Source organism: Neolamprologus brichardi, chromosome 17 (assembly GCF_056152115.1).
Source record: "Neolamprologus brichardi isolate AB-2024 chromosome 17, ASM5615211v1, whole genome shotgun sequence".
NCBI lineage: Eukaryota > Metazoa > Chordata > Actinopteri > Cichliformes > Cichlidae > Neolamprologus > Neolamprologus brichardi.
In genome coordinates this window covers 19,770,358-19,785,490 of record NC_142120.1, presented here as the reverse complement: position 1 = coordinate 19,785,490, position 15,133 = coordinate 19,770,358, and the positions used below count along the sequence as shown (strand labels likewise).

General features: G+C 41.9%; 1 protein-coding gene across 2 annotated transcripts in view; it reads right to left on the bottom strand.

Annotated features, from left to right (window-relative positions):
* Positions 1–14,655, bottom strand: part of srgap1b (SLIT-ROBO Rho GTPase activating protein 1b) — a 41,399-nt gene extending 26,744 nt beyond the window's left edge. Inside the window, exons 1-3 of one of the 2 annotated variants that reach the window (XM_035909071.2) lie at positions 14,621–14,655; positions 14,290–14,375; positions 319–514 (exon numbers count right to left, since the gene is read on the bottom strand). In XM_035909071.2, the coding sequence (XP_035764964.2) occupies positions 319–514; positions 14,290–14,356 (263 nt within the window). In that variant the 5' untranslated portion in view covers positions 14,357–14,375; positions 14,621–14,655. Of the gene's footprint in view, positions 1–318; positions 515–14,289; positions 14,537–14,620 lie in introns of those variants that run through there. The other variant, XM_035909073.2, reaches the window with a different exon arrangement.
* Between the last annotated feature and the right edge of the window lie 478 nt (positions 14,656–15,133).

Genomic DNA, 15,133 nt, shown 5'->3' with positions numbered 1-15,133 from the left:
AGAAACATGGGAAAGTAAGTAAGTAAATTAGCTTAAGCTTAGGCTAACAGCTAGCGATAACCAACTCCGTTTTAAAGCTCCAAAAGTCATAAAAAATGAATATTTATGGTAAAGTAAATCCCTGATATGTCCCCTTTCAGTAAATACATTTTTGTGTGTTTCAGCAACTGCAATTTAATCATATCTAATCTTTGTTTTTACTAAAAGATAAAAAAACATATCACTTTTAAATAAGAATCAATTTAATCTATTTAATACACAAATATGTGCCCCCCGAAACATGCAAACATGCATGCGTACTCAGGTCAGCAGGCCTACTTGTATTGCTGATGATCTTTCGTGCTGCGTGTTTTGGCCATGAACCTCTCGGCAAGCTTCTCCAGGTTTCTCGAATACTCTGTTTCGATTTCGGCCTTCTTCCTGAAGAAATCCTGGAGGTCCTGAAGCAGCTGGACCCGCATCTCTGTCTGCTGCTCCAGACAGCGCTGCTGCTCCACCAGCTGGGTCCGCACATCTGCACACGGATAATTTAAAAAAACAACAAAGATACTTAACAAATATTTGTTTTCGCAATTGTTTCTGTCCGCTGGTAAGTTAGACCTAGTTGTGTGGAAAATTCATAAATATATATTAATATTACATACACCTATACACACCAAAATGACGCTTGAGACTTGGCGACTCTTCCAGAGTTTTACAGATTAAAAAGAAATCTGTAGGACCACCTTCTTTTTCTCAAAATTAAAAACATATCAGGGTGATGCTGATGTGATGCAGTTGTTACATCATGTTGTTTCTGTTGACTGACTTTATATAAATAAAAATATAATAAATATAAATACATATGTGAGCAAAGGTCTGACTCTTCACATCCTTCACATTTAAAATAATCAGACATTCAAAGACCGGAACTGTTGATGCTGAGATAAAGCAGCATTTATTTTAAATAATAAACACATGCAGTGTCCAGGAATTAAGCTAAACTGAAAATAAGGGCTGCAGTGATTAACTGGAGATTGCCTGAACTCCAGAGCAGTGTCTGCAGAGACCTAGACGTGAGATCAAAGATTGCATCATCCTGCTCCAACCACATCCTCCATGTAGCATCACCTGCCTTAACCTGCTCTGCACACTGATTCAAGCCACTGGATGGGGCAGACTCAAACAAAGGAGTATCACACTGAAACCATCATATATTTTACATAAATTTATCTTGCACCATGTCACTCCTGATTCAGAGTTTAATATGCAGATTATATTCTGTACTTACTGTAGTAAATGCTTTAAAATGGTTTCAGTGATGGTAAATTTGATCACAGATTTGTCAGTCTACCAGCCACATATGTCACTGAACTAGAAGTGATATACTACTGAGCCCACTTTGACCTTGGGACAGATACAAGCAGTCTGAACACAACTTCAAAAGAGAAAATCGTGATCCCAGGAGGACATGAGCACACCAAGACGTGAACAGGTCAGATTTAAATAGACAGGCACTGGGTAGCAGCTGCTAATCAGTTAATTTGGTCAACAGAGAGGCAACCACTGAGAGACAACTCATTTTTTTTTATCCCTTTCATCCAAGAGAATGATTTAAAAGTGTACAATGCACTTGCCCTTTTGTTGTAAGCTCAGCCATGATAACCAGGCATCCCTGGCTTATTTCAGCTTGGATTTCCAGGACATTGCTTGTAGTTGTGGTTGTCCTCAATATCATTCAGCTGCCTCTGCAACAGTTCTTTCAGCACTGTCTACTGAACGCTCTCTTTAAAAGTGGGACTCACTGGAGAGGCAGCTCGTTATTGCTTTATTGTTTATTTGCCACAAAGTGGGCCTGTATTTGCAGAGGAACGCCTTTTATATGTTATTAATGTTATTAAGAGAACACAGATTTTTCCTGCAGTGAAAGAACAAAGTCTATCGCTTAGTGCACAAGTGTATTTAAAACAAATCGTTAAACTAATCGAGGCGACCGCTACAGTCAAGATAATGAGTTTAATTGATAGGTCTGGTTCTGGTTTAACATGCTAAACTGCAGTATTGATTAACTTTTAATTAACATTGCTTAATTTTCCTCTTCTTCCTCATCTTCACTCGCTTTGTCTGTTCTACCTCATGCAACTGCTGATGAAGATGATGACCATTTTTCCTCTGAGGAGTCACCTTGGACGACATCCTGTGACCGCATTAAAATCACTATACCTAAAAACCCACATTGCAAGCACACACAAACACAAACACAAACACACACACAAACACACACTTTGAGTCCTACAGCGTGGTAAAGCCTGGCTGCATGCTTCACTGCTCGTGCCATTTCAGAGCTCGATCAATCTGCAGCAGCAGGAAGAGCGAGCACAGAATACACAGTAACTCCACCTGTCTCTCTCACACACACAAAACACACACACCAATCCCAGGGCTCTCTATCCACTCCAATACCTGTTGTCTTGGCAACCACACACTGTGTGTGAACCATGTGATGAGGAAGGTGAAGACAAGAGCTTGCATCTGCCGCATCGACACACACACACACACACACACACACACACACACACACACACACACACAGGGGTGGAGAGTTTTATAGACTGACCAGTTTTCTGTGGAAATCCATAAAAACATGTGTGGCAAGCAGTGTGTGTGTGTGTGTGTGAGTGTGTGTATTGAATCTGGCATTGTTTGATGTTGTTTGCTTACTAATTTAAAATGGCTGCCATCTCACGCTGCTCTCACACATTGTGTTGAGCCGCAACAATTTCATATGAATGAATGTCTGCTCCACTGCTCCGAAGCTGCTTCACATCTTACCCCGCCCGGGCAGGGGGGAGAACACTCTGTTCTGATTGGCCCGACGGATCAGCGGTTTAATTACTTCTTGAAGTTGGTGTCGATGCCACGTTCACTATGTATCCTTTAAACGCTAATTATGAGCAGCCGAGTGGAGAAGAAAGGTCTCCAATGTGCTATTCCGGGTCTAAGACATCGGAAGTGTGGCGACGGGGAAACAAGCTGCCACTGAAAACCATAAATGGTTTCATAATAATAACAACATATTAGATTCTGGTCTGTTATGTGGATTCATGTCTGGCTGCAGAAGGGGGCCACAATTTCCTGCTTCCAGATGATTTTATCCAGCACTGGATTTCAGAATTTCACTTTCATGGAGGTTTTTTCAAATGGAATTCCAGGATTTCTGGGCAATGAGGGGAGACCCAGGAAGTGTTGGAGGGATTACACATCTATCCTGGACTGGAAACAGGAAGAAGCAGATGTGGATTATGCTGAAGAGAATATTTTAGGAAGCCTGCTGCCATTGTAACTTTGGATATGTGGAAGATCATATGATGCTAAGACTCATATCAGATTATCTATGCTAATCTTTGGTTCCTGGTTCAAAAATAATGTCTATTTTGTTCCATCATGTCACGTTTCTTCACAAGTGGCAATTCTAAACACGGGCCAGATTTCACTAGCTGGGACCACATTCTCATTTTAGGTTTGACAGCATTTCTAGTAGGTGATGGCAGATGGCTTGAATAGAGACTGAGGTTTGAGGGAGGCCTCAGAGGGGACTGGCAGTGTCTCCCAGGCCAGACAGATCCCCAGAGAGGGCATCCCCTAGAACAGGGGTGTCCAGCTCCAGTCCTCGAGAGCTACTGTCCAGCAGCTTTTAAATGCATCTTTGTTCCGACACACCTGAATCAAATGAATGGCTTGTTACCAGGCCTTGTTGCCAAACTTGATGGCATGCTGAAGAGGTGATCCAATCATTTGACTCGGCTGTGTTGACAGTAGTTCTCGAGGACTGGAGTTGGACACCCCTGCACTAGAAGCAGTAATGCTTGTATGTTACAAAGGTTGAAGACTGTTCCAAAAAATATGACTGGCAGGCAGGTTTGCAATGATAAGCAACCCGTGACCTTGATGGGGTGGTCAGGGATTCCATTGAGTGGCGCATGTGCTGGAAAAATTTGGAAGGAATTGCAGGAGAAGAGAGCAGAAGAAATTCTGGACGATGACAGACATTGATAGAGGAATAGCGATGCGACTCAACTCTTAACAGAAACTCTGCTGCTGGGCGCATGCTGGGATTTTTGATGCTCCAGGTAATGACCCAACGGCTTGTGAAGAAGTGTGTTTGTCTTGAAGTAGTTGTCCTGAATGACTGTGTCCAGGAGAGAGGATTTAAGTGATGCTAGTGAAAGCATTTGAGAAGTGAAGGTATGCCTTGAGGAAAAATGCGCACTGTGGAGTCCGGATCTCCTAGAAAAGAGGCGCAGCTTTTATTTGTGTGAGAAAGCAAGAAAATAGGGAGCAACGGCAGAGAAACTGACAATGCAGTGCCAAGAAAAGTTTGCTGCTGTTTACTGGAAAGGAGGGATAGTGGAGCAACAAACTGGCAACCCGGTGCCAGTTTGCAAATGATGGACAGATGGCAGAGAAAGAGAAAGTTTGCCCCTCTCTCTTTTAGGACATGTTGTAACTGGGCTACTGTCCAGCCTGAAACCTTAATAGAAGGATATTTTCGAGTTTGTCCTCTTTCAATTGAGTTTCGAGTTTGAGATTTGAATCTGCCAAAGGAAGCGACTGAGATACTTGGGTCGAGGCTTAGAAAAACCTCTTGGCTTCAGGGACCAAATTTTCTTTTCACAGACAGCATGAGAGGGATATTCTTTCATTCTTTTAAATGGATTTCCAGTTAAATGAAACCTTTGAAAATATACAACTATGCGGAGAAAAAAAGGGCAGTGTTAGTAGTTATTGTTTATTATGCTATAATAAACAATAACAACCAGTTTGAAATTTACCATTTTTGAAGCCTCAAACTTCATCATCCTTTTGAAAGCAGATGTGACAAACAAGGAGAAACCCAGCGACACTGCACGTTCACACAGCAGCAACTTGTTAATCATACGCCTGCCCCACCATATGATTAACAAGTCACTACCATATGAGTCACACCGTATGAGTCATACACCGCTTTACTCCATAAATGGGACCACACTTTACAAAAGGAGCATCATTTTGTGTTCAGTAAGACTTGAAACTAGACAGCGCCAGTGTGTTTGATTTTTAAAGGATAGGACTTTTTATTTAGAGGTAAATGTAAGCTGATGCAGTAATTCATTTATAACTGTTTTGTGCAGTCGTACATTGAAATTAGAACATACGACCATACAACCACATTTCTATCCACTGATTCATAGTAGTAATTATTAATGCAACGACTGAAATATATAATTAGAAAAAAGGGGTTTTGTGAGTTTCAAGTGGTATATATAGCCTTTTGAAATCAGATGATTCTTAGTGACAGTTTTATAAATACAAAGCCAGATTTGATTTAAGAGCTCACAAACAGAGGGACCTTCACAATGTGATAATAAAATATTAAAATAATGTTATCCAACATCCAACTTTGAAAATTTTAAATACTGCAATATTCAATTTATCCAACAATATTAAACTTTCATTATTTACCAGTTCGGGTACAGTACAAAGTAGGAAATGTTTATAACATAAATAATATAGATATAAATATAATATCAATAATAAAAATCAAAACTTTTCTGTTATTTTTAAATGTTATCTTTAGTTATATACACTCACATATGTTATCACCATGCACACACTTTCTCGCTACACTCCAACACCAAACACTGAAACATGATGCAGTAATTTTCTTTATTTCATGAATAAAACAAACTGTAGGAGGCTCTTTCTTTGCTCTTCTTGGAAATCCCTTTCACACTTTTCACTGGGATTTCTGATGCCACATCAAAGAGTGCAAATGCTAACTCTGCCTCCAAAATGATGTGAGACTGCGTCTTTACACAAACGTGCATCAAAGGCAGTGATACGATCTTTTGTTGAGTTAAAGTCCTCCTTGGATTAAAACTTAACTGCGATCAAATTTAAATAATACAAATATTAAACAATATAAAGACACATTCAAGATGAACTATCAATTATTTTTATTTCTGTTGTACCTTTTGTTGAGTCTGAAAGTCAAAATCAGAAACAGTCCTGCTAATTTAACTACACTTCGAACCTGGAATTTTATTGCTCATTTAAATAATAATTTTTAAACATATACATAATTTTATATGTTCATATTTCTCTAAATCCCACATTCCCCCCTGCAGTCCATCTCAAGCTTTTTACATGAAATTTATTCATGGTCACCTGATTTGCTAGAGGCGCGGCCAAATTTGATAAATTCAGTTTTGATCAACACGTATACAGAAGCCCTCTGCTGCACAGCTGAGGCACCTGCAGAATATTTCAAGATTATGTCAAAGTGACTCGATCAGTTAAGAATTAATTAAAACAAGAGGAGCTAAGGTGTTCAATTTTAGCTGTGCACAACCTTTAGCAGCTAGCATCTTCGCATAGTCTTCTATGTTACACTTCTGCTCTCCTGCTTTGCTTGTTTTCTACTCCAGTCACCTGCCTGCAGTCATATGACGTCCTGCTGTGACGAGCAACTTCAATGCCACTCAGTCTCAAGGAAGAAGACCTTACAATGTAGAACATGGCAACTTTCCACATTTTCAATTCCAAACTCTCCTTTTGCTTTATACATCTATTAACAGAGTTCTTCTACTGCAAACGAACATTGAGGCAATTTACAGTAAATTCCAGGATTCCAACCCTGCAATCATATCCATGTAAGATTTATTTTCTAATCGATAACTGTACTTGTTTTTGTGAAAAATGTCTGATATGTGTTTGAAATGGCGGCAGAGCACATTGTCTGCTAATCAGAAGGTTGCTGGTTTGATTCCTGTTAGATAGACCGCATGCATAGAAAAAAGTGCTTGTATGAATGTGTGTGAATGAGCTTCAAGTGCTCACGCAGAGTATAAGAGCCACTTACAAACAGAATTTTTTTTAAAGTATCTAAATTCAACATTGGTTTTGTAAGTAATGAATATTGTTAACTAATCTGTTACACTACTTATTATATTCCTTTCACAGTACTCTGTAATGTGACCTGAAATGCACTGTCACATAATCACCAGTTAAGAATATTAAACTAAAGCTACAGTCCCACACACTGACGTAAATCTGGATCCGAATGAGGACACACAGGATCTTTCGTTTCTTTGAACACAAAGCAAAGCTGAAAACTAGCCCAAAGACACTTCAAAGCGATCGCCACAGAGATTCTACCGTCGAAACAGAGACCGGTACAAATGGAGGCTGCAGGCCTGACTGCTCATCACTGCCTCTGTTATGCTTATTTTATGGTCCTGTGGTTGTTTCAGTCTGGGGAGGTTTTTGCCAACAGAGATAAGTTCCCAAACACGCTCTGTGCCAGTCCTCCAGAATCCCAACTGCAAATTGCTCAACATGGATGAATGTAGAGTTGTTGGCAAGTGGGCAAGAAAAAGGAAAGGAGCGACAGTGGAGTTCACCAGGAATGTGAGACGCAGGAAATAAACACCAAAAATAAAAAAATACAGCATGGAAATTTCAAACAGTGGCTAAAGAGGACGTTTTGTTTTTAACATGCTCTCTGTATGTTATAACTTCGCTATTCTCCACAGCTGGCTTACAGACCAACAACAGCTGTAGCAAGAGTGGCCCACAGACCAGTCGCAGGCTCGCAGCACATAGTTCATATACTGCCTCCATCAACAACAGATCTCTCTGCAGGTAGACCGGCAGCCCTTAACTGCCAACACTAAAGCATAATTTAGCTGTTACCTATTGAAGATCAGGCTCTGGCTGCAGGACTGGGGTCCGCATGCAATCCTTACATCACTCGTGCTTTCAAAGTGACCCCCCCCCCTCCTTTTTTTCTTTTTTCAGCATAAGTAACAGCATAATTGTAACTGTAATGTGATTACTGAATTTAGAACAGTACCGTTACACTACCATGTTACTGTAAATGTAATATGACTACAGTAACGCATTACCTTGTAGTGCATTACACCCAACACTGTTAATCAGTGAGCAAAAAAAGTGTGGCTATTATTTTGGCGATATTGCAAAAAAAAAAAAAATAAAAATCAACAAATCCAGATTTGTTCCAAAATTAATCAACATAAGACCAACTACATTAACCCTTTGCATTAAACCACATCAGTTAAGAACAACTTCTTTTAATATGTAGCAGTAACAGGAAGTGGGCCCCTTTTACGCTTGTGTGGAACAGTACTGATCAGTACTGTGAGGCAGTGAGGCTGCAAAAACAGCCGGACAATGGTAGGAAATTTTGGAAAAAAAATGACGGACGTTTCTGAAAAACTGCAGAGAACAATTTAAGGTAATAATAATTTTTTAAAAAGCCAGACAACCCTAAAGAAAAATCTTTAAAACCAGCCAATACCAAAGAAAAAGGTTGCTTGAAGAGAGTATGATAATTAGAAACATTCCCATCTCAGGTTATATCAGGCAACACTGAGTCTATTCAACAATGCAACACAAAGTTGTTTTACAAGCAAAGATTAAAAAGGAGGGTACAATCTGGTTTATTCTAAAGAGAAGAACACAAAGCCTTACTTTGTCTAATATGACAGGAAACTAAGTGTTGTTTGGATTATTTGCATTTTTGACTATAATCAGTAGATCTAAAAACCAAACACTTCACGATGAATTAACAAAAATGTCCTAAAGAAGATGTCTGTTTTTCTGTCTGTTTGCTTTCTAGGAATACAAAAATATGAGGCTTGCTTTTGCAGAAGAGGAGGAGGATTCAAACAGATCCACCGAGGAGGTGAGATTATATAAATGAAACTTCTTGGCTGGGATCACAGTCAACTGAGAGTGATAGAGGATATCCGCCGTGCGTACCTTTTGATCTCTGAAATGCCTCTTCTTAGAAACCTCCTCGCGTGTCCTCGTAGCACCCCGACGACTAGACTCACCCTCTTTGATCAGACGAGCTACAGTCAGCGCAGAATAACGTAGCAAAACACTGACAAAGGGGAAAGCATGCAGGAGTTACCTAGAGTGTAAAGAATATGTCTTGTTAAATCTGCAGACTGATTTAATCTGAAAGCTCCCTGGAGCTCGTTTTATTCCGTTTGCACCGGGGATGGCGTGCTCGGGTCATGCACAGTCAGAGGTCAGAGCACAAAACCACAAAATAAGAATGAAGTGAATGCATAATTATTGATACATCCATTTTCTTTGTTCAAAGCGACCTTTATTAGAGTAAAAGTCAATTTAAATGCTTCTTAATCGCATGAAAACCTTTACGTTTGTGCATCTACACACCATCAGCGTCATCCTAAATTTAGATTACCTGCGTCTCTGTTATGGAGTCCTGGATAAAGTTAAGTGAGATTAATTTTTAATCACCTTTGTTGCTCTGCGTTTGTGAGATTAGAGCATGGGCGAGATCCCAAACAGCTGAGAATTGAAAAACAAATAAAGTAGAAAAAGACAGGTTTATGCACAAAAACCTGCCTTTTTAGTTAGTTTATTTAAAATTGGGACTTTGTGTCAAAGAACAGACCTGCATTGACCCACAAGGCTGTCTTTGTCAACAAACAGAACAGAATACAACATATTTTATTAAAAATTCAAGTTTATGTTTGAACACTGAAAAAAATCTAAATCTACCAGTCGTCACAGTTTTATATCGAACAAAATAAAAAAGGACTGCATGTGCCTGCAAACGGTCATGTACAATAAACAATAATAATAATTTTAAAAATAAATCAGCCAAGTGAAATGACTAATTTTAGAAAAAGGGGCTTTAAAAGATCTTCATATTTAAAACTGGGCCACAGTAGTCTGAAGGTTGGGAATGGCTTACGTACGTTAAAACGATCTCCAGGGGCTTTATTCAGAGTAACAGCCCTTCTCGGTTGGTCTCCTTTCTCATCCAGAAGAGTGTGTTCAGCTTTGGCAAACTGGGTGTTTAACTCACTAGGTTCAAAATGGAGAAAGAAGCTAACAAGTAAATCGAATAAACCCTACTCTGAAAGCTTTGGAGAAGTGATGTGAAAGTAAATTGGCGCATGTGTCTTGACTTAATTTTCTGGTTTCTCTCTACCAGCTTCTCAAACACTGAAGATTTGTTTTGTAACACAATAAAATGTGAACTATTTTGCTCTCTGAGAATTTGCAATGCGATTTCACCATTCTATACATTTTAGAGACCAAATTACTCCTCTTTCTGTTTCCAGTTGGCTGACTTCCTCTTTCTTGTGTACTTCCTTAAAATGGCCAAAGACGTTTTTCAGATGGTTGATGAGGATTTATGAATTATTCTTCAAGAATTATTAATCATGGCAACTTTTATCTATCTTGACCCTTTCTTTGTTAATTTCTATGGAGAAACATTTTCTGTGCAAAAGTTGCATTCGCATGAGCTTTCATTATGTGCTTCTAAAATCGGAGGCACTCAGACTCGTTTCATGCATCTGTGCAGTAATGGCGACCTGGCAGTGAGAAGATCAGGCCAGCTTTAACAGGCGCACTGAAACCCTGAAATGGCCTTTAGGGAACTATTTGATTGATCATCATTCTGCAGCATGATAATGAGCCTCACCATCCAGCTAGTCATAAAGAACTGAACTACCTTCAGCTACAAAGAGTCCTACTACAGATTTTTCAGGCACTCGTGAGCCATTTTCACACATGAACTCTGGAAAATGGCTGGACAATCTGGTCAATAAAGCCCAATGTTGTACACAACACAGGACAGAGCCCACTTCATGCTGGTTCTCAATACTGGAAATGCTGAGCAGTTTCATTCCAGGCTGTTTTCCAGTCAAATACCTGCTCTATTCTTATTTTACTGCAACTGGACATCACAAGGACTTTGTGCAAGAGAGCTGGGAGGTCAAAAATGGTTTAATGTTCAAACGGACTGTTTAAGAACAGCTTTGGAGTAAGACTGGAATGGCACAAACAGACTAAATGCTGAGTGTTGTGAGTTCTTCATGTGAAAGATCCAGACACTAACAGTAAGAAATGAAAAAGAGCTAGAAAGAGAAGTAGTACCATCGACATTCTTCTGCACTTTTATACTGTTGTGGTGAAATCTGGGAACCCATTGATTCAGTCTGGTTACTGAGCATCTTGGACTAATAGCCAGTGTTTCGGGACTTCCAGGGCATAAAGATCGCGATCCAAAACACAAAGGTGTAAGCTCTACAAGTAGAAATTTTATTCTTTTGGAACATCAAGCATGGACATCGCCTGTCTGGACCTAAATTTCCTGCCTGTTAATAGTTCAACTCTGAATGCAGAAAAATATTTTCAAAAGGGTTAAATCCTCATTTGATAGTTGGCAATGCTTTTGATATCTTTTGTCACCACATGGACAGCTTACCTGCATGCACTGAAATCTCGCTCAAGCAAATCAAGACAAACAGCTACAAATACGAAATTTCATGTATCATCTAGAAATTCTGCATATTTTTCCGATTATAGAGAGTAAGTGTAGTTCAAAGAGGGTAGGAGGAGGCAGGAGGAGGTTTACGACACCATCTGACCATGTGATGTGCAGTATCAGTGAGATTGAGCCACTTTCATGTCACACTTAAAGGAACTGCTCGGCCATGAAAACCCATGCAATGAAGCTCCCGGCACACGTTTGTTTTGTTTTTTTGCTGATGTTAATGTTAGAGAAGGTTTAAAACTGTGTAGTTATGGAATCAGCACAACTCCGCTCTGTAACGTTACCTGGTCTAACATTGGCTGAGCTGCTGTGGTTCCAAAAAACTTTCGCATTGCAATAACACCACTTATGGTTGATCGTGGCAAACTTATTTCTATACCACTCTTGCCTTTTACCAACATGGCCTGAACTAAACAACACAGAAGCACTGGAGATGCTTTGGCCCAAGGTGTACCCTACCTCTTGTCTTATTACAGATTGGAGAGGATCTGGTCTTTAAGGACCCTGAACTGAATAAGAGGTTAAGAAAAATGGATGGTTCCTGTCCCTGGAGCTATTTGTACTAAAACTGCTATCTGGGTGGGGATCTCTAACCAACATATTGTCCCTATAAAGTAAACAACATGCTGCTAAAGCTGACATTTTAATACATTCATATCAGCAGTTTTGTATTCCAGACTTAGCTCTGTAGATACAGGAAAGTGGATGGTGCCAGAGTATTTACTGAAAGGTTTAAGATCTTTGCACAGATCAAAGAAATCTAATTCTTTAACAATATGCTGAACAGTTTTCTGCCTCTGCTACCATCTCTTCTATCGCACACTGCCCTGAAAATGCAGAGACAAAACTGCTGCAAGCCCTCTGTGCTGACCTGCCGAGCACCTTGAAAAGTGACTTTGTGCCATTATCCTTCAAACCATCCTCACGTTTGCCGTCCTATAAATACAGCATGTGTGAGCATGATGTCAGAAGAACAGGAAGCTCACGCCGTGGTTGTTACCACGACAACCAGGTTCAAGGACACAGGGGCAGAGTAGTGCTTGATCATCATCAAGAAATTCACACACACACACACACACACACACACACACAGATGAACGTACGTGCACGCTGATCGGGGCCTCTCATTTGGCCCTTCTGAGCATTTAAAGTGAAGAGTCACTTCCTTCCCTCTTCTGTAATTATTCACCTGTCTGCCTGTCTGTATGTTGGTGTGTCTGTCCTGCAGGTATGCAGATGTGAACTTACTAATCAGCTGCGTGCAGGCGCAGGCAAAAACCCCCCCCCAAACTTGCAGCCGTTGCAGCAGGAAACACTTTATATCTGCCTCTCCTCTCCTCCTGCAGAGCTCCTTTTTTCCCTTTCCCCCTCCTTTTTCTCATTAAAACGTTCCTCATCTCGCTCGTTCAGCCAGAGGAAGCGTGACACGCTGGAGATGAGGTGACGGCGTGAGCGTGCTCAGTGCAGTTCCAAATATGTATTGTCAGCACTGTGCATAATCTCCACCACTACCTTTACATCAGGCTCAACTCACCTCAGTGAGTAGACCCCACCTCCCCAGTGGCAGCAGCCACCTCCTGTGTATACATTACACACCACCTCCTGCATCCACCAATCAGGAGGCAGAGCAGGGAGGCAGACTTGGAAAGCACATAGTTACAATGGTGGATCTATACGTTTGGGTCTCGGCAGGAGGCGACAGGGGCGCCGAGATAGTCGGCCATCCGGAGAAGGAGGAGCAGCAGGGGGCTTTATCCGAGCGGTCATTATGATGCAGGGCATCCCCGAGCGCGTTCTGGCAAGGCGCCAAGGCGAGGGCACACAAACACAAGCAACCACAAACAACACACACAGTCACACACACACACACACACTCCACTCTTGGGGGCTGTAATGGCCACTCTCCATTAAATGTAATCACTCAAAGTCTGTGTCGATTCATTGGAAAAGGTATGAAACACACACACAGACACAGAGGGCAGAGGCAGGATTCTTGAATGAAGGTGCTTGGATTTTGAACATTTCCAAAGATTCGGCATGTGATTGAGGTGAGAAAGCATGAGCGGCTCCTTTTGAAGCGTGGGCGTAGGTGACAAGTGAAGATGGCAGCCTGAGTGTGAGGAGCCATGTGGAGCTGCACAAAAATGAGATGCTGCTGGCATTTTGCAGGCGTTTGAATGAGGCTGTTAAAAGGTCAGACATTTGGAGGTAAAGAGGAACACACACACAAACACACAGATGTAGACACAGGTGGATTTTGGCTGATCTCCCATCATCCACCCTGCTTCATGAAATGAAAATGAAGCAGCTTGTAAAGAGCTTTTCATAAAAGGTCATTTGACTCGCCCGCCCCATCGGAGCAGGGATGGAAGGAGGAAGAGGAGGAGAGGGGGTTGTCCCACAATCATAGCAACCACTATTTAAGAGTTTTTCCCAATCATCATCATCATCACCTGAGCGTGTCCCCGGGGTATCAGGTGCACACACACACTGCTGCAGTCACAGTCTCAGAGGAATACAAATACCAGACAGCCACTTGCCTCAGATCTGAGCGTAAAACCACACACACACACACACACACACACACACACACACACACAGTGGGTGAAAAAGATCAAGAGGATCTGCAGAATACATACACCCCTCTTCTTCCTCCTCCTCCTCCTCTCCCCCTCAGGCGCCATGCAGCACTCAGGATGAACCCAGAAATCCTGACGTCTCACGGTGAGGTGTCAGCTCCCCTACAAACACACCCTGCACGGGACTCAATGCATGAGCGGTGAACGTGCTGGCACACAGGTGTGTGTGTGTGAGAGAGTTTAACGTGAGCATGCAAAGGTGAGAGAAAAAAGGGTGGGTGTGACTGGGAGATTTAGGTGCAGATGCGCGTGGAGATGTTCACACATGACGAGAAATCAGCTTACCTTTCACATGGCTCTCGTATTCAGCAAGGATTTCTTTGTCCTTCTTGCTTTTGTTTGAGTTTGACATGTCGCCACAGCGCAGGTGACTGACCGGCAGGTAGACAGGAAGAAGAAGAAGAAAAAAACACACACAAGAAGAACAAGAAGAAAATTATTTCCCTCCGCGTGCACCGCCCGAGGCTTCACCCGCAAACATGCTCGGATCCATCCAGTGCCGCAACAACACAGCCAGCAGTGGCCCCGCACCTCTCCACGCTGAGGAGCAGCAGGAGGAGGAGGAGGAGGAGGAGGGGGGGGGGGAATCACGCACACTCAGAGAGAAATTACCCACTCGTGACCGCAGACGCCGCCGCGAGGACGAACAACCAGCTGATTAAACCTGGAAAAAAAGAAGAAAAAAAAAAAAAAGAAGAAGCCCGACTTCACCGCGTGCAATCACACTCGCGCGTGCACACGCATGCACCGGTCTGCAGGGAGGGAGGAGCGGGAACACGCCCACTAGGTAGACGTGCGCTGGACCACACACGCATACACGCGCGCGCGCGCACAGAGGGTCGAGTGTCCCTGTTTAAATGTTATCCTCACCCCGCCGTGACCGGCACGCGCAGACGCAACAGCCCTGCGCGCGTGCAGATAATTCCAATAAGGGGGGAAATAAATAAATGAAATGCCGGTGAGGAAATGGGTGTGTCCGCGCGGAAGGCGGAACCGGAGGCATGATTGACAGCTTCGGCGGCCAGAGAGAGAGAGAGTGTGTCCAGGAAATTAAAGCATCTGTTAAAGAAAATTACATTCAATTTTTCATGTTTTATTTTTCCAATTCAGTAGTGCTAAATCACAACAG